At 33.9% G+C, this 21,268-nt stretch overlaps 1 protein-coding gene across 2 annotated transcripts in view; it reads left to right on the forward strand.

Annotated features, from left to right (window-relative positions):
* LOC115238611 overlaps positions 1 to 21,268 on the forward strand; it is a 212,054-nt gene that overhangs the window by 77,696 nt on the left and 113,090 nt on the right. For both annotated transcript variants that reach the window (XM_029812594.1, XM_029812586.1), the window contains exon 3: positions 16,902 to 17,023. In XM_029812594.1, the coding sequence (XP_029668454.1) occupies positions 16,902 to 17,023 (122 nt within the window). The remainder of the gene's footprint in view (positions 1 to 16,901; positions 17,024 to 21,268) is intronic.

The raw sequence follows: 21,268 nt of genomic DNA on the forward strand, positions 1-21,268 counted from the left end.
TTTTATAAAGTACACGATTTTTTTTTTATATCCTTTGTTTGTTTCTCTGATCAATTTTATAGAGATTAAATATTTTTATAGAGATTCACTTTTGATTAGACAGTCTGCAGATGTCTTTCAATAGAATATGTATTATCAAAGTATTCAAGTTATCATATATGATTATCGCTTTATATTGGGATTGTGAGAGAGTATAATATTTTTCGTATTAAAAAATAGAACTTGAAATATTGAACGTTGAAAGTGCGAGGTGAGAATATCGACTGCTCGCGTTTTCACATGGTGTGAATGCGACTTAACGCGGCATGAACACGACGTCGTGTTGCAATGGCCCAGAAGCGGTAGCTAGGCGAAGGGTCAAAAACACCGAGCGGCACAGTTTCTAGGCCATGCGCTGCTATCTATAAACCCCTGTACGAGCTTCAGCCCCCGCCTCTCTCTCTTTTCCCCCCCTTCACGCCTTGCTTCTTTCACCTCCCGTCTTCCTATCCCAACCCTCCCACACTAGTTGAACTCTACTACCTACACCATCTACAGGACACAGAACTTATATCACTCTACCCCGCTACACTTCTGTCTGCATTCTCTTTCTAGTTCTCTTTCTCTATCCTTGTCGTACTCTTTCAGCGCTCTCTTACTTTCTCTCACAATCAGTCGTCGTACCAACGAACACCGGTCGCTCTTTTATAGCGATGTCTTCGTCTTATACAGAGCGCACGGAGACTCGAAATAGAGGCGACTTTGATATTTCTGTTTTCGTGAAACGTTATTTCGGCCGGATTTTGGCCGTGATTGGTAGCGAAAAGATGTAATTGCGGCCTCGAGATTAAGCATTCGTCCTGCCCACAAGAGATTCTGGATTCCGCATTTTTTTAATCCAGATATTATACAATGTGAGCTACAAAACTACCCATATTGTTTATATTGAAAAAATTAAAGATAATTTCCTAGTAAATTTCGTAGTTTCCTCATCTAGTAAAATTAAAGATAGGCTTAATAAAATCTTTAAAAAAAGGTAATTGATATAAAACGTACTATAATTATTTTGTAACTTCTTTGAACTCAATTATTTTAAATAAAATATATTAGAATAATGCTAAAATAATCAAAATGGTTAAATTGTGAACATCTCTTTACATATATTTTTAACATTGAGCTTTTTATTAATAAATTTGAGCTTTTTATGACAGACAGAAATTAATACCAGACGATTATTTGTATATTACGTCTATGTTTTTAGAAATCGAAAATATACTATATGTGTCTATCTCGTAATTATTTAATTTTCAACTAAAAAAGTACCTCGTCAATATATCGATTGCTTCGAAATATGACATCATTATCGCCATTGATTTCTTTTTAAATTTCTATGTATTTTATTGATTTCTTTTATTTTATGCACTAGAGCTGTTCATTGGATGAATAATAAAGATATTGATTTGGGATTCACGTAAAGAAAAGAATTAAGCGAGTAACTGACCCGTGCAAAGATCGGAAATAGAGAGATCAGACCTACGAAGCTGGTTTAGGTCCGAATAATTCGGTATTCAAACTTGACAATGGAAATTCTCAAATGCTCTTAAATGATCCTCGTTAAGCTAGCAACTTCGACACAACAAATTAAAATAAAACGTATGCTAAAATTAAGTACTATTTAGGTGCTAATTTGATGCTCTATTCCTGATTTTATCGAACCACTTACAATTAGCAGGAATTCGCGATTTAAAATGAATGTGCTAGCTTTGAAAGCTAGCTTATCGAGGGTTCTTAAATGGGCGAAATAATGCGAAACGCATTAATTACCTAGCTCTTCTTATTGTTAGCGCTTACGCAATCGATCACTGTCGGCATATCTGCGGGTCCACGTTCGCACGAAAGTATCATGCAGGCCAGCGACCGATCGCTCTCTCTTCCGCGAAGGTTCTCATCGTCGCGTCGGTTTCGTAATCGGAAAATCGATACTTTCCTAGAACGCCAAGGAAGATTCGTGTCTCTCATGTCTATTAACCAAGTATTTGAAATGTGACCGATATTTGCAAATCGATAATTTTCAATGAAGGAGTAGTTATCCATAAAAACAGTGTGTGTGTAATTAATTTTTTAATCTCTTATATAATCAGTATAAAATAAAAGCAGCATTTAAGCTCTTATTCGCAAACATTACCCAGTACGAGAAAATTAATTAGCATATATCAATTAACAATGTTTATCATTTTACAGTGGATAATTATACGCGTTGTTACGAATAGCTAATTATTGATATGCGCAATTTCAATTGTGTATCTGGTTTAGAACGAGCGGCAGCTTTTCTCAAAAACATTGATAATTTATCCAATTGCACATTTTGGCGCGCTTTGACATCGATACATATTCTTCATTAACATATTAATAACGAGCTATTGTAATTTATTCGCCAAAGACCAATGGCACGGCGATGATTATGCAACAGTTCTTTATGCTATTGCTGGATTACGAGCAATTTGCGAAAAAGGAGATTGTTAATTTATAAGAGAATCAAAACTTTTTTAAGCGGATTTCGATGCATATGATACTCAGAATTATGAAAATTTTATTTAAATGCGATGGTTTATCTGCGTACATCCGTTGCTCATAACAGCTATCTTTACTTGGTTTAATATTCCGGACTAACGACTTTCACTTAGTAGCAGACACACTTCCTGAACATGCAAGTCAATCAAGCGCTGTTACGCGATCGGGTCGTATAATGAAAAATGAAAATCTCTATCATTTCGCGAATATTGGTCTATCGTTAATCTCGTCATTAATCTCGTTCTCGACATACTTTGCATCGTGTTATTTCTATGTAGATATTTATCTTTGAGCTCATACGTAATAGTTCTTCCTGGTATGAAACATTATGTGAAACTCTAACTGCGGATTATTATATAAATAAGTCAATATAATGCAAACAGAGTAACAAGTGCAAATATATAATGCGGATAATAAAAAAAGCAAATAAAAAGACGAGTTTTAATAATAAACAGTGCAGAAACTACGTTTTTTGAAAACATAAAAATGCTCGAAAAATAAAAGTTTCAGGAAAGATCTATATGTTATCAATCTAATTTTTGTCAATTCTTTTTGAAGATCTAAAAAAATTTGAACTTCAAAATATTCTTGAAATATCAATACACAAATAAGTTTTTATTTTTCAGCATTTTGGAACAGTGATGTAAATTATCGATTAAACATAAATGTGGCCTAAACAATGCAATAAGTAAATGAAATAAATTCACTGATGGCAGTGAATCGATGACAAAGCTTTGTCTTTGGCTTATTTTGGTAGTATCATTCATTCTTATGTAACATTCTCCATGACCGATGATTCAAGCGGAATAGAGTAGGCGTAGCCGTAGGAGTGTAGGTTTATAGCCTATCACCAGCGCAACTGAATGAAAACGAGAGTGGTGCTTATCGGAAATTATTCTTTTTGTCACTCCGTTCCTTCCGATTTGTTCATTCATGACGCGCTCGTCCATAGAATTCGCGAAACAGCGCCCACGGGAGAATTAAAATGGCCAGGTCATTTCACTTCCCGTTGCATAAAATGCAATTAAACGCGGTTATTTAACGCGGTGAGTGGTAATAACACGACCGACCGAAGGGTGGGAAAAATAAGAGTAATAGTACTTTATAGTTCACTGGAGTAATGAAACGGAAACGTGTTATTCCATGATTCTGCTTTTTTTATTCCGATTATTCTATCGTAATTAATAAAATTGACGGTAATCGGTAAAATTGCATGCGGCTCCCCCAATATTGTTTTACGTAACGTACGTTCGACTGAATACAGATTACATAACGAAAGTGGTTGAACGATCGGTTGAAAGAAGCCGGTGGATTTGCCGTTATTTGTAAAACATTGAATTTGCTTTATTTACCTTTACTTGTACAATGAAATAATCGGAGTATTATATAGCAACAACGAGATGAGATTATCTCTCGGCTTATTTTTTAATTATCATGCTTTTATGCAAAATATTGCTCTTGTATATTTAATTTGTACACATAATTAATATAGATTTAATTATAAAGAACTTTATTTAAAAAATATAGAAGAAAAAAATACAATCATATTTGATATTTAAAAAATCAAGATATTAAAAAATCAAGATATACGTATTAAAAGAGGTATTTAAAAAAATAATAAATCGAGAAAAGAAAATAAGAAGTATTTCACATCACATTGTTCTAATGCAATATTTAAATCACCGAAATTCCCAAGTACCCAAAATATTTTACAGCATCTCTACAAAATGTCATTATAATATCCAAATTCAATCTTATCGACAAACTTGGTTTCACCATTAACGATCTGTCAGCACGGTCGGTTGCCATCCGCTCAAAATACCAAATAAAATCGCATAGCAAAAATTTAACATAACGGAATATCGTATATAACATTATATATCATTCGCCTGCAAAGTCTGTCTGCTTCGTTTATAGAATTTTACTAACACGCGCAAATGTCAGAAAGTAATTATACCATCTTATTACTCAGCACGATTTTGCATAATTATCACATATCTTTTTACTATTTTTGAAAAAAACCAGATCTGAGCTCTGTCGCAATTTTTATCTACATTAGACGAACGAAATTTTTCTTTAGAAAAATATAAAACGACAATATTTTCCAAGGAAAAAAGTTTCACGAATTTATAAGAATCATAAAAAAATCTTAAAAACAATTATAATTAATTTTTAAAATATGTTTAAATTGAAAGGAAAAATAAAATACATCTCCGGCGATGGTGGTTGAGTTTCACTGTCCGGTACAAATAAACTCTTCTCTACGTCATTACGGTAGATCGACCGATCTGGCAGAGTTACGTGGCCGGGAGGATGCGTGAGGGATAAGCGGTGATGAAAGGGAGGGGGAGATGAACGGACAGATTCGCTAGATAAAAGGTGGGGCGTCCGTGATGAAGAGGTACGAAGATGAGACAGAAGGTTCCGATGTACAAGATAGTATCTCTCTCTCTCTTCGTAGGTCATTTCCTCGTGAATAACCCAATTAGAGCGATTATTTAACGCTCTAGTCGCGGTTTATTCTTCTCTTCCTCTTCTTCTCGATACCACTTTCCTACCTACTTTCACGGTGCCAGCTCAGAATACGCGGTGATTTCGCAAAGGGAAGGGCGAGGGCGGAAAAGACGCGGTGAAACAGGTACCATGACTTATAGTGGGTGTCGGTAAAAGCGCCTATTTCTGTATCTAGGTATCCGAGGCCGATCTGAGAGATCTTGCGATTATTGTCGAGCTACAGAATTTTGCACGTAAAATATAATTAGATAATGATAAGTTTATCGGATTAATCTCTTTCTCTATTCTTTCTTTAAATATAATAGTTATATATACGAAAAAAAGAGACGAATAAATTTTTTAATCAAATCATATTTTATACAGTATTTTTATATTTAATTAAAGCATGTAGAATAGTAATAATCGCAACGTGGCTGCTTTTCTTTACAATAACTTGCGATGATTAATCAAGCCGGTGATCTGGAACATACTATATGTCTCCACAACAAAAACAAACAGCAACCACCAAGAGAATGAGAATACAAATCTATAAGACAGCATGAGGTCGGAGAAGGAGGGGGAGGGCCGACAATCCGCCGATGAGATTACGTCTCGTGCGCGTGTGTAGGTCCATGTACGTACATATATTTTATATATCTTATACCTTATCCAACGCACACGCGCGTTCTCGGCGGGCTCGGCAACGCGAATGCGCATTAGCCCGTTCCCCATATTTGTCCAGGGTTACCTGCGGTCGTTGTATCCGAAAACTTTGGCAATAAACTTACGCGGGGGCCTCGAGAGCGAGCGCGAGCGCGCGGCGACCTGGCCCCCGTCGCGCCGATGGCAACGCGCCGCCGCCGCCGCCACCAGGATAGTTTCACTAGTTGCATAACTCTAATAGGCTGGCCACTGCCGGCTGCTACCACTGCCGCCCGTCGCGCAAGAGGAATCCGCGAACCTATCACGTAACCGTTCAACCGTAGCCTACCGGGAAGAATGTTTCTTTTTTTTTTTAATCGTCGATAAATTTCCGAAATTATTCCGTCACGAATACCTCGTGATCAATCCACAAACTTGTCATATAATTGATTTAATAAGATGATCGTAACATTCCTTATTATGCAAAAAGATATGTCAGATTTTTTTGAAAATTCTGTCTCGCTCAATTTGAATGGATTCTGTCATCATTTCTGCGTCTTCATCGCGTTAACTCGGATTTAATGCATTACAATCAATTTTTTTTCTACCTGCCGAACCTTCTGTTCGGGATACCACTGCAGTTTCGCATCGAGGCGAGTCGGGTGATTGACCGAAGTCTCTCGGCGCGCATCTATGATTGATAGGTAGCTGATAGTTTCACCAATTGCATAATCAATTTTGTGCCAGCTGCCATCATACGAGTCGATAGTTTTGCAATGCAACAATGAAGTAGCTGGTACGATCGGAATTTGAATCATCGAACAGAGACAGCGGTTGGGTTTCTCGAGAAAAGTTTCTCGAGAGAAAAGACACGATATCAAAATCATCCTTCAATTTATGTGAATTGATCGTTTGATAGATTTAAATTAAATAAGAGAAATTATATAAAACATAGATATCAAAAAAATTTACAATGAAATCTATAATACATTCTCTTTTTCCTATGTTAGTAATTTTTATTGACAAATAATATGAGCAACGGCTATTATTTTCGTCAATTAAGAAATTAATATATTTTATATTTAGGTTTATATATTTTAATATCCGCAAAAAAGCTTCACTAATAAAATGTATATAGTTTATACATACGAGGTGCTATCGAAAATTTTCCGGACTTATTCTATAAAAAATGTTAGGCTTACCTTATTTACAATTTGTCTTCATCCTCTTCGAAGTAGTCTTTTTGTGACTTTATACAGCCACCCCAACGCTTCTGCCATGCTTCAAATTTTCCCTGGAAATTTTTTTGTTGTAGCGTGTGAAGCACCCTCTGCGATTCGATCTCGATCTCTTGTACCGTTTCGAAACGTCGCCCTTTGAGCTTCAGTTTCATTTTTGGGAAAAAAAAAGAAGTCACAAGGGACTAGATGGCGATGGTCCTCACGAACGATGTTTGCAATTTTTTCAACATTTTCGAGGGTTGTGCTGGTGCGCGGCCGTTCTGTGTGCTTGTCGTCTTCGACCAATGTTTGGCCCTTTTTGAAGCATGCATACCACTAAAAACACTGTGTACGGCCTAGAGCCGTATTATTTCGAGAGTCTCGATGGTCGATATTTCAAGTTTGACACAAAACTTTGATCAAAACGTTGGTCGAACACGACAAGCACACAGGACGGCCGCACACCAGCACAACCTCCGAAGATGTTGCAAACATCGTTCCCAAAAATGAAACTGAAGCTCCAAAGGGCGACGTTTCGAGACGTTAGAGCTCGAGACCGAATCGCAGAGGGTGCTTTACACGCTATAGCAAAAAAATTTTAAGGGAAAATTTGAAGCATGGCAGAAGCGCTGAGGTGGCTGTATAAAGTCACAAAGAGACTACTTCGAAGAGGCAAATTATAAATAAGGTAAGTCTAACATTTTTTATAGAGTAACTCCGGAAAATTTTCGATAGCACCTCATAGAATATTTGTAATTTAAGTAGAAAAATAAATTCATCTATCTAGTTTATATTTTCTTATAAAACTGTGATTTAAATATTGTATGCATATATGATATATCGAATATCATCGTATAGATTCTCAATACCCATTAGCAGCTTGTAATGACTGTGTCTCACTTTAGACGAGAACGCTCACGCATCCGCCGACATTTACATTCTCGTACATGTCGTATTAACAGACCGATAGTATTGCGCAAACGTCATCGAAAAGTTCATGATACAAAGTCACGTTACGAAAATGGCGCGGATCGCGCTATGTATGTACGTCGATGGCTATGCGCGAGAGCGAGAGTGTACGAGCGAACGTATCGGTGAATGTTAATGCCAATTCGAACACGCCGGTAATAATAATACAGACGAGCGCGATCGCGACGCAATCCGTCGACGCGCCACCACAACGGCCTTTTCTCGGCATGTCGCCCACTCTCATTTGCATCTGTCGCACGCCCGTGGCCGCGAGGCTCGCTAATTAGTAATTGCGGTGACCCTTGACCGATGATTCTTAACTAGGAATAACTGTGCGACTTGGAATTTAAATTGGAATTCCAAAACTGTGTGACATTACTGCGTTTGAAGAATTTCATATTGGCGATTAAAGAAATTAAATCGCGCTCGATCTTAAAGACTCGATGGAAATATTTAACGATCGAATTTAAATTTAAATATAATAAAATAATTTATACGAATTTTGTACTAAAAGAAAATATATTTGCTGAATACTTAGATAAAGCATTTGAAAGGATTAATTATGCGATCGGAATAAAATCGTAGGTTTTGTTGTTCGACAAAATCATCTGTTTTGCCGAGTTCAGTATTTTGATCGGATTATTTAAATAGCTCTTCATATCTGGCACAGCTTATTTTCAGGTATTGTCAATTACTGAATTATAATTTTTTATATTGCACATGATTGCTTTTGCGGAATGCTGCGAATTTATTCACAATATATTTTTCAACGTTCGCAAAACCTTGCATTCTGTTTAGCAAAACTAATTTAATAAAACTTATCATGAATTGCAATAAAAGAAATGTTTATTAAATAAAATATCTTTTAATTTAAAAAAAGGTAAATAATCTGATAAAATCGCAAATTTACCGTAACTAAAGTGTGTGTGATATTTACGATAGGAATGTGAGATTCGCAAATGAAATAAGCACTTTTTTATGATCTACTACACAATCAACGCGTATCGCTAATTTTACGTAATGTATCGCAGCGAATACTTTTACTTAACTCAGTTGACCTGTAGGACCTATCGCATTATTAAGCTATTCAATTTCAATCACCTCAATGTGGTTTACGTCTGTTTAATTTGACATTCATTTTTGCGTTCCACTCGCGGAAAATTGCATGAAGCAGCAGTTATCATTCAGTGTTTAATCTGAAGCATATATCATAGTAAGTTTTTTAAATATTTCTAAATTTAATTAGATATTGGATTCACTTTCTTTCTTTATTAATTTTAAAAATAAGATTCTTATTAATTATAAATAGAATCTCGCGCCGCAACGATATACGTTTAGAACAAACTTAACGACGAACATAATCGTAATATTTAAACTATAAACTACTTCTATGAAATCTTTACGGAAAATATTTTATTAAAATAACTCTATATTTCTTTCTCATTTTAATCTACTATTATATTTTAACATTATTTTTTTGATATTGGTTTTTCGCTACATAAATTAAAAGCGTTCCGGAAGTAATAAAAAAAAGCTACATTTTGTTGTATCATTGAAATAAATATTTTATATACATTAGATTTTAGCAATATATACAAGAGAGTTTTTCTCTTAGCGTGTTAATATTTTTCAGATCAACAGTTATTATTTATGGGAATTACAAAATGATAGCGTTCCTATATCCTAAAGGCATTATTAATGAACACATAATTAGAGTTCCGTCAAAGTTCCTTAGGATTTAGATTTACTGAAGAGCATATTGTAGATAATTTTTGAATTGAAGAATAATATATATATCAACATTTTGTATTTATCTTATATTGAGAAAAAATATATACATATTAGACTGGTATATTCTGAAATATAAAATTTTAACATATTATATAATAAAATATAATAAACTTATTATTGCTATATAAAAATAAAAATAATAATTAATCGTAAAACAATCTTATAGTTTTCTTTCAGTAAAGCATGAGTATATGTTTAAAAATTCGCACATTATATATATTTTACTTGTCATTAAAATATATGATACTCATTTTTGTTATTTCAGAATACAAATAAGCATGGATTCTTATTAAAATTTATGATAAAATCTTTTTTTTTATATATAAAAAAAAATTGCACGCATCATGATAGTTATGCAAAGTGTATTTCATTGTACCCGTATCGTTACAAGCGAATACCGTACACGTATATTATATATCTGTATAAATTCATTTCTAACAAGGTCAGGAGCTAGATATCGATAGTGTATGCTTCTTGATTCATCGCAATCGCGTTTCCAACATGGTGGGAGACTATATCCATTTCAACGAAACAATGTGGAAGTTCTTCGTAAATATGAAAAAATGTAGATGTAATAGAAGAATAAAGAAATAGTTTATTTTTGCTTTGTAAATTTTCGTTTTATGAAAATGTAATAGTTGAATTAGTCTTTATGAGAATTGTTTGTTCTCAATGTAGCTTTGTTAAATATGATGGTTATATTTATACACGTATATTACGATTGTGCATATTGACAAAAATATTTTAACATAATTTTTATAAATACGAAAATAGCAACCCGCAACTATTTTTAAATAATTGTTTTTATTAGGAAAATGTCACAAGCTATTATATATATATATACACCACATTAAAAAAATGCACCACTTACTCTCTCAAGGTGTTGTGGAAACGAGTAACAAATAGACGTTACCTACAATCAAAAATTATACATATATACATATGTATATATGTGTGTGTGTGTATATATATAATATTTTTTTATATACTATGTTTGCTATTATATGGTACATATAGTGTATATGCACATAATATATATGACCGAACCCATTTACCGGTGCTGTCATACTTTGTCTAACTTGCATCATCGAGATGTCGCAATCAGTTATGCATTTCTTATATTTTATATCGCGGGAGTGGAATAAACATGAGACGTTTACTTGTCATGATGTCTTGATCTCGTTTTACCTTGTAGCATTTAGTGCAACACGAAGACGACGACATTACGGAATCGATTGATATGATTGATTGATACTGATATAAAAAGACAATAAATCGTTTACGTTTTGCGCATGCAAGTCTTGCGTAATTTATATTTGGAAATTATTGCAGATTGAGAACAAGTGAGCCGATTTAGAAAATCTATCTGCAGCTTGTACTATAAAATAATCTACGTTATGAATTACAAATCGAAATAATACGAGTGAAAAACCACATTTACTTAAGTTTGATGTAGCAAAGATATTCTATACCCAATATCATAGATTTAATAGACTTCTTTTTGTTTATGAATTGTTTGAAAACAATTTTTCGAGACAAGAAATATTGAATTTTAACGCGGGAAAACATTAATCATTGCAAATTTTCAATTTTTGATATTCTATATCTCAGTATATTTTATATTTTTTAAATTATATATTCATGAACATTAGAGATCAACATGAAATTAAAGAATTAAATGAGCTTTCATTGCTCAATATATTGCATCTCTTTTATTACTATTTGTTATTTATTACGTTGTTGCGGTTATTTGCGGAATGTCTTCAAATTTAATTTGCGGAAGAACCTTTTAATATTATAATTATTTACAAGTTATAGATTGTTCTCCGATACTTTCATCAAGGAAAAACCGATTCCAAAGTGGTCCCAAAGGAACAGTCTGTATAATACAATACACAACATATCTCATAATACATAAAAGAAATATATATAAAATAAATATATAATATACACATAAATATGCACATATATAAGAAAATAATTTATAAAATTAATTATCATAAACAGATAGATTTTCCACTCTTTATACGGACTTTTCTTTGATCTTTCTACGATATCGGAACACGATGTTCGACGGTACGTGACAACTCTTTCTCATACGCGCCGTCGCGTACGTACACGCGTTTTTTGCAACAGGCGTGCGCACGGCCGTGCGTTCCGCTTGCCAGCGTTAAGAGAGCGAACGATTCACCTCCCGTGGCCTAAATAAACAACCGAGAATACATCGACCCGAACGCAAGCCTAGCCGCCGCTCCGGTCGGAAACCCGTCGTCGACTGCGCGCGTTAACACGACGACGGACGCGTTGACAGATTCGATGCTGCCGCATCGTCGCGCCCGATGGAGCGATGCAGCAACACCCGACGGTAATCGACAGCCGGAAGGATTCGACGCGATGAGAGTCGTACGAATTATGTTTTTGATAAAGATTTAATTCGGTGATTTCAATGAATTCTTCGAGATGCATATCATAGATACAAAAGTGCTAATTGAATGCAATTATTGACGCGAGATATATTCTTTTGCATGTGCGATTTTGGAAAATCATATCGATTATATTGATTTTAATCACAGCTTAATCTTTATAATTATTCCTTACAATATCGCAATATTATAGACTACTTATAAATAATTATTTAACTATTGTAAAATGTCGTCTCTGTGATTTAAATTGACGTCATTGTACCATTTTCTATTCACGTAGAACGGCTATAAGTAAAATATTATCTATACACGAAGTAGAAGAGATAACAGCGCTGTGGAAACTTTGACATGAATATGCATGCAAGCACATGCATATTGGATAGTTTCATTGATATTTTCGATATTAAATATTTACGTACACATACACGTGTTGAACTTAAATTAATAAAAGTTTGTATAAAGATTAGAACTTTTACATTAAAAATAAACCTAAATTAATAAAAGTTTGTATAAAGACTAGAATTTTCATATTAAAATTTATCGCTAAATTTATTCAGACATTTGAATATTTTAATTTATTATTTATATAAATGATAATGTATAAAAATTCAAACTATATAGTGTAATACCGAAAAATTGTCGTTTTTACAGAATAACATCATAATAAAAAAATTAGTGCAAGAGATAATATTGCAATGAATTAATATTTCAATATACACATATATAAAGTTGGATATATATTTTTTCTATTTTTCTATTGTTGCTACTGTGATAAAATTTCAGATATGTAATAACGCACATAAGGACTTACAATCATTTTATTCGTAAAAATAATTAAAAATTGACAATGATATCATTAATTCACTGAAACGTGCAAAGAATACTGTTTTCCCCGCAATGCGTAGTTTGTTGCGTAAGCTGTTCGGACATAGAAAGCGCCGCTGGCATTAAACTTCGCTATCGCGCTCATACGTCTATTTTTCCGCCCACTTTTGCGAGGTATCGGCGAATTTTTGCTTGGCCTACTTCGTCTTATCGCGTACTACTGTAGGAGGACTATGTCGGACTCGGTCGGATAATTTGTGTCCCTCTCCCTTACTCGACCGCCGCCGTCGCCGCCTCGTCATCTACGCCTTGTCATTGAAAGTGTTCAAGATCTAGTGCAGAACGCAGCTGCATATTATGCTGCTGCTGCTGCTGCTAGTTGCACAGGCCATATAAAACGTCTCCCACGAGATTATTATTGAGTATCATGCTCGCACGATGGCTCGATTGCCCTTTGCGCCTTCAGTCAAGGATTGCAATGATTGTTGAATTTAATTTAAAATCCATTTTATGAAAACAATTGTATCGCATACTATTTTTCTCAATGTTCACATTGCGTCTAATGTGCCTAAATCGAAGTACAAAAATATATATAATATATACGTAAAGAATTATTTTCGATAGTTTCGCGGTTAAAGATAAAAGCGAACACAAATATAATTGCGTTACTGCTTCGCTTGAAATTGTCATAGAATATTCGGCCTGAATGTCGTAATGGGGTAATCCGCCGTACCGAATTATATTTCTTGCAATGTAGAGCAGGCGGGTGATAAAATCTCGGGCTTCGTGCTAGAAACCTTATAGTGGATTGTTATGTAATGATGTCTTTACATGCATGATTTTTTCAGTTATACGAAAAATTAAAAAATCGTTACTTGTCACGAAAGGAAAATTAAAATGAAGTTGCTGATACTTCATCATTCTGTCGAATATTATTCTTGCTGCTTATGAAAAGAATTTCAACCAAGTTAAATATTTAAGACTAAAACCAAATATCTCTAAAGTACTTTTTCTACGATGGTAAAGTTTACGGCGATACGTGCAATTTAAGTACTTCTATGAGGAATTATTTGCTGAACAAATTACTTAACAATTTTTTATCACATTTATATGAAAAGGAGATAATCATTTCACATTATGCGAAATTAGAAATATGTTGCTTCGAATCTATAGTATATCTAAAAAGCACTATATAGTTAAAGGAATTTAAATCTCTATACGTTTTTATTCAGAACTGATTTATACAAATGATAGCGGTCGCCAAATATTTATTAGTTTTTTATTATTAATATTTTCATTTTATTTTATTCCAGATTATTACAAAATATATGATACATAAAATAATTGACACATATAAAGAGAAGAAAGAGATCTTTCTTAATTAAAATAGAAATATATATTACTTGATATATGCTCCAATTATGGAACACATTCTATTTCAAATATTCAGAAAGATGTAAGCTCCTTCTAGCTATTGCGCATTCTAAAACTTCATTATTATTCAAATAATGTTGCGTCTATTTACGGCGTTTGTTTTGTTCGATCCCGTTTATTCGCAGATGTGCGTCGCCCGGAATTTCCGACTTGGAGCGCGGCTTATTCCGCAAAATTACGTAACGTTTAACGTAAAGAAAAGCGCAACTTGACTGTGACCTACAGCGAATGGCAAGTACGCGCGGAATCCTTGTCTGCCTTCTTTAAGTCGCCGAGAAACGGCGCCGACCTCTGTGCCAGGGGTATGGCATGCATATACATCGAGGCTATCCCCGGCAACGACTCCTGGAACGAAACTCCTATTCGCTATAGGTGAACGTTGTTTTTTTTTTCTTCTATCGCGGGAGCGTGCGCGCGCGAGCGTACGATTCAAGGATTCCAAACGTCGTCTGACCCAGATCTTCGTTAAACTTCGACCGTGCAGTTGCAGCCGCGTAAACAGGTCGTCTCTAGCACGACAGTTTGTCGTTACTCCGAGTAAAGTTAGAACGAAAAATATATCATATATATAATCATAAATGCAACGACGCGGAAAACTCACACAGCATCTTGATCGTCATTCCTCGAAATTTTATTATTCGATAACCCGTTTATAAATTGTCGTAAATTTTTTTATTTTTTACTAAATTAATACAAATTTAACTTTCAATGTAGGCTTCTGACTATAATTATATATTATAGTCATATTATATGATTATATATTATTTAATAATAATAAAAATATTATTCAATATATATAAAACAATTATATAATATATATGAACAATATATATTTACTTCTTATATATTCTAATATTTTCTTTAATTATAAAAATTCAAAGTGTAATTGGCGTCAAAGTAGTTAAAGTTAGTTTTTTATTTCGTGATTTTTTATACACAATATCTCATGTACGTAATAAACATCGTTGTATTCAGATACAGGTTCTAGATTGAAAATGCGCCGCATTTGTGTGTCGTACAGGATATTTCGCAAACAGGATGCCTACATACCAACGGTGAGACTTTATTCCTCGAGTAACTTGCGCGAGGACTTTGTGTGCGCGTGGCACAAGTTCCTCGTCCGTCACACGTTGTAAATCAGCGGCAACAAGGTTGTCATTTTTTTCTACTTCTTACGAGTCCACCTTGCGCACGAGCAATGACTCCTTGCCTTGTGCGCAATTGTGAATCATCGCGTAATATCCTCCGACCTTACTCGATAGGAAAACGAAACATCTTGCAGTCGATAACTAAAAGCTTTATACATAGATTTTTAGACTCTCTTACGATTGGATATTGTGTGATATATTATATCTTTTATATTACCAAAATGTGTAAAAATATTTTAATATACGTTTAATAATTATATATATTTAAATATTTATTCTAATATCTTACAATAATATAATATTTTTAAAATATGCGTTATTACAACAGAGAAATTTATAAATACCTCTTTGCATATAATAATAAACCCTTGTAAACTACACGCACACAAGATAGTTATGTGAAATTCTCATTTAGATAACAATTTTAGAGAAACTGCAGGCTCATCAAATGCGAATAAAACTCGGCCGTTAATAATTAGATGCAATGCAATGTGGCAGTCCCTCATGTATATTTAATAGTCGTTCCTTGAACAATGTGGCAAATACTCATTGTCGATACGTTTATGACTACATTAACAATCAGCACGATACCGCGCAATTGATAGTTAATACGATCTCACGTTACGCAATGCCGATTATAAACACGGATCAAGGAAAAAATCTCTGACGCCGTAAGGTGATCGTGAAAAAAAGAACTTCACTCTCTATCAATCGGCGGTCTTCGTCATCCGCATCGCCGCTTTCCACCACGGGCTCGCACGAAGAAGCTCTCTCCGTCAATCGAATCGCAAGTAGAGCGTGCACATTGTGTACGAGAGAGGACCCTTTGGCTCTCGTTGGCCAAGGATCCCTTCGTGTGAACTCGCTGAAAGCTCCGAGCTTTGCACTCGTTACGTGTCCGATAGACGATATATCGGCTTTTTATGCGTTTAATAATAGAAACTCAGAGTATATAATCTCGATCTCAGAATAATTAGAATGTTTTCGTTTTTTATAAGCAACTTTTTATGATTTATATTCTTATATAAACATCAAAGATAAAACAAGCATTCTTCTGATATTATATCTTTTAACGGTATATTATGAACGAAGCGTTAATTGGGAAATATTATAGTATAATGTTATATTAAAAACAAAAATAGTTATATTAAAAACAAAAACAGAATTCTCTTGATCATCAAAGACTTTATTTACCATTTATTGTTCTAGTCTTGGCTCTCCGGTTTTACGATCGTATGTGTAATATTACTAATAAAAAAAAAATAATAATAAAGAAACCTAAAAGATATAAAATTCTAAAATATCTCCACAAGATAAATAGCAAAAGAAAATATTTAAATTCATAATATTATTTAATGCCTTATTTTCATAATAATTAATAGATATTCTCATTTTTATATTTTAAGCTGGCTTCAACCCGGACATTCGCAGCCCCGACTACGAAGTTAGCATTCGCCAACGACCCTTTCGTTTCACCCTTAGGGAGAATTTAACTACTGTAGAATCCGGACAACTTATTTCATCTCTGGTGAGTCTCTATCGTATCTCTATCGCTTCGAGAGAGCGTACGCGTGTGCGTGGCACTCCTACAATGTCCGTCTTTCTCCTATTCTCATCGTGTATGCGCGCATGCACGCGTATATATATACACGTAATGCACGCACGTAGTATAGTCGAGCACCGCGAGGCGCAAGGAGGGATCGGAACTGCCGCCTGGAGGTGGAAGGGAGTAGGGGAGAGAAAGAGGAGGAGGAGGAGGAGGGCTAGGTAGTGTAGTATCGGTCATTACCTCCGCCGCGTAACTGGGTCAGTCGTCACATAGCGCCTCTCTCGGTTCGCTCACACCGGCTGCACGTTTTGCGGCGTTCTCTCTCTCTCTCTCTCTCTTTCCCCATCCTCCCTCCTTTGCTCGCTCGCCTTTACCGCATGCGACCCTCTCACTCTCGCACACCCGCGCAACGCACGTTACTTCACGCGAGTTTTCCTGCTCTCTCCACCACCCCCTCTCCCCCTCCCTCTTTCCCCCTTGGCCTTCTGGCACCCCTGACGCCCTCATCGGTCGAAACCTTCCGCGCGATTCTCGAAGCGGCCCGAGGGAGGTCAGACCTTGGATCCAAGAGAAGCACCGGCTGTGCGGAAAATATACGTCTTCTCTTGCAGCATCCGCGCGCAACTCGTGTTTTTTGTCATCGCCGAAAGATGCAGTTTTGAGATTGTATTCGTTTTGCGAGGAGAGGAAAGAAATTCTTAAAGGGTTTTCAAATTCAGGGGACGATTATCGTGATTGCGATAACGCAGAAAAAAATTACGAGTTAATCTCTGCGTCGAGATTATTGCACGGGATTGATCAGCTGACAATAACGAGCACGAGACGTTCGTATTATACAAGGGGTTTAAATGAGAGTCTCGATAAAAATTCTTTGTGTTAGGAATATCATTTTATATCGATATAATAATAAATAAAAAAATATATAGATATTATTTCGCATTAATAATCTTATGATTGTTATCGAGAGAATTGTATGAAGCAAGTTGTCGCTTGTGTTGCTTTTCAGGCAACACAAATGTCACAACAGAGATGATGTTAATAAAAATATTTAAAATATCTGATTTATTTAAATGTAAGTTAAAAAGCTTTTTTTAGATGCATTTTCTACAGTTTTATAATGTTGTTTACATTTGTAATATAATTTAAAAGACAAACTAGCTTATTTGCTTGTTATGTCATGTCATATTATACAGTAAATTAATTTTAGTTTAGCTACTATATTTATATTTATTAGTGATAAGGTGTTTTATGATCTTCCTTCAGAATAAAAATTATTTGAAATTCTGTCTCTTTTATTAAAAATTATGATCACCGTTAGCATTTTTATGAAAAACGCGCAGGTGTTTGCTGGTAAATTTACTATCGTGTAATAGAAGAAGGATGTAATCATTGGTGAGTTCTACCAGTTTATTTTATCATAATTTTTTATTATATATATTTTGCGCATTTTTTTATCCCGCAAGTCTGACATACGAAAACTATTTTTGCTCGACTACTAATAAATTTTTATGCGTCTATATTTGTATGCAAAAATGCAATTATTTTATATGTACAAGTATAAAAGTTATATACTTTATTGTGCTTATTTGGTATTCATTACAGTTTATTATTTTTGATAGTAATAAATATTTAAAAGATCTTTTAAAAGATTATTTAATGCAATGAATTGTTCGTCTGTAAATAGAAGAGAAATTGAGATCTATTGTCTTAACGTAGAAATTTATAAATATTTTTGAGGGGTTTTTGTTTGTATTACTATTAACACATTTTTTGAGCGTTTTTAACAATGAATTCGAGATAAGACGGGTGCGCAAAAGTTTTAAGAGCGTCTGTGTTCGATGTTTTGCCAAAAGTGCACGTTTTGCAGGTTTTAGAAACATCTCGCTGGAAAATGTTTATCGTTTCAATTGCTTGATGCGTACAGTTGTCTCAAAATAGAATCGAATGAAATTTCGCAATTTTACAGTTAAGGTTTGTTGAGTAAACACAGAAATTAATTATATGATAAAAATAAAATATAATAATTTCCAAAATTTACTTTTCATAAAATAATTATCGTAATTGTAAATGGAAAGTCGCGATAGAGAGTATTTTTAGAAATTAAAATATTACCTTTTACACTGAGACCATGACCTGATATATTCCGAACAAATAACAAGAGTAGTTAACTCGTTGGAGTTTAGAGAGAAAATATTAAATATCTATATATGTGATATGTGTATAAAAATTAAAACTCACCAGTACGATGCGCAGCAACGGAGTTGTAGTAGTACACAGCGTTGATCTGTAAGACACAAATATATCCAAATTATGTATAAAAAACAGTGCCCAAAGTAATTAACATTTAAAAAAATAATTATTGCGCGCAATAGAATTTTTAAAATTTGATCTTTAAAGATATTTAATTTAAAAACTTACATAATTTCCGAGACAAAATTAGAGATACTAACTTTTATGAAATAAATAAATCTAATTTTTTCTTTTAAAAATCTAAATAATTATAAAACCTCAAGAAAGTTGAAAAAATATATATACATATAAATATTATTAGAAATATTTTATTATATTTTGAAAATTTAAATAAAAATCTAATATGTTTTATATGAATTGTATTATACATATAAAATAAATCACTACCGTAGAGATAAAAGAGCAATTAAATTTGCAAGTATAAATTATAAATAAATTATATGAATTCTGCTTATCCCATGGTTGCTCCGTCATTGCTTGACATATTTCCGGGTCTCCTTCTCTTCTCTTATTCGTCTCTTCCCACTTCTTCAGGGTATTCACAAGATACTAAAATACGATTAATTACGATCGCGCGCATACTAAGAATACGACAATCGCACGACCCTTTACACGATATTTTCGATGTTAATCGCGATGCGTACTTTATTATGTTGTGACGGGAGAATAACGTGAAAAAATTATATACTCGCTGCGATGCTATCTTTATCGCTAACAGATAATATACGCTTGTATTTTAAGATGACTTTTCTCTATCTAGTGTTACATCATATAAGCAAATAAATATAAGAGTTAAAAATAAATATCCGAATATATGATATCCGAAAATATGTCACCATTTTGTTGACTACTCGCGCAAACGATTTTGATAGATAGAACAAACCACGTAAAATACATGTTTTAACAAACCATCGATGCCGAATTCTTATTACGCAGACAAGTATTAAAATAATAGGACTGATTTACTAATTAAATGCGTCATAACGCCGTATGATTTAGAATCGTTCCATTTTGTATTCCAAACTTTTGTCAATAATCGAACATTTAAAAATAAAATATGCAATATCAAATACTACGCGAATCGAATTAATTGCTGATTAAGAGATGATAATCATAGATCAGTAATCGTTAATTGTAATGTTAGCGCCAGACTATGCGTGATTCGCGATTCATAAATAGTACAAAGAAATCTGATTGGTAGAATTTGACGAATCTTCCATCTATATTAATCACGAATTATAAACGCGCATAGTATTAGAATTTGTACGGAATAATCACGTTTGATTTTTTTCTACCACTTACCGCAATCGTATTTCGATCGAGATCGCGCGAGTAGTCAAGAATAAAACGATCATATATTTTCGGTATCACATTCTGCGGATATTTATCTTCAATTTTAGCTTTTATATTTATTCATTTATGATATAGCGCAAGATAGTAAAGTTTCATGAAAATGCAAGAATATACTACTTGTTAATAAAATACTTAATCTAGTCTAACAACAAAGATAGTATCGCGATAAGTGGAGCGTGAATTTTGTCACACAATTCTGGAGTTATCGAATGGATAACGTAGTTTTTGTGTTATTCTCCTGCCAGTATAATAAGGTACGTGTTGCATGCGATTGCTATCGAGAATGCCGTACAAAAAGCCGCGCGATTGTCGTATTCTGGCGGTTAATGCGCACGTGTGTGTGATCGCAATTAACAGTGTTTTCGCAAATATCTTGTGAATACCATGAAGAAGCAGCAAAGGACGAACAAGAAAAGAGGAGGAGATCTCAGACGACGCGATCATACGATGAGCAGAATTTATAATTTACTTATTTGTTTATTGCAAAATTAATTGTTCGATTATTTCTGCAATAGTGATTTATTTTACATTACGCAATATAATGCATATAAAATATTATACAGATCTTTTATTTCAAAATTTTTAAAATATTTTTAATACTATATTTATATAATAATTAAT

Source organism: Formica exsecta, unplaced genomic scaffold (genome assembly GCF_003651465.1).
Source record: "Formica exsecta isolate Colony F162 unplaced genomic scaffold, ASM365146v1 scaffold115, whole genome shotgun sequence".
Lineage (NCBI taxonomy): Eukaryota > Metazoa > Arthropoda > Insecta > Hymenoptera > Formicidae > Formica > Formica exsecta.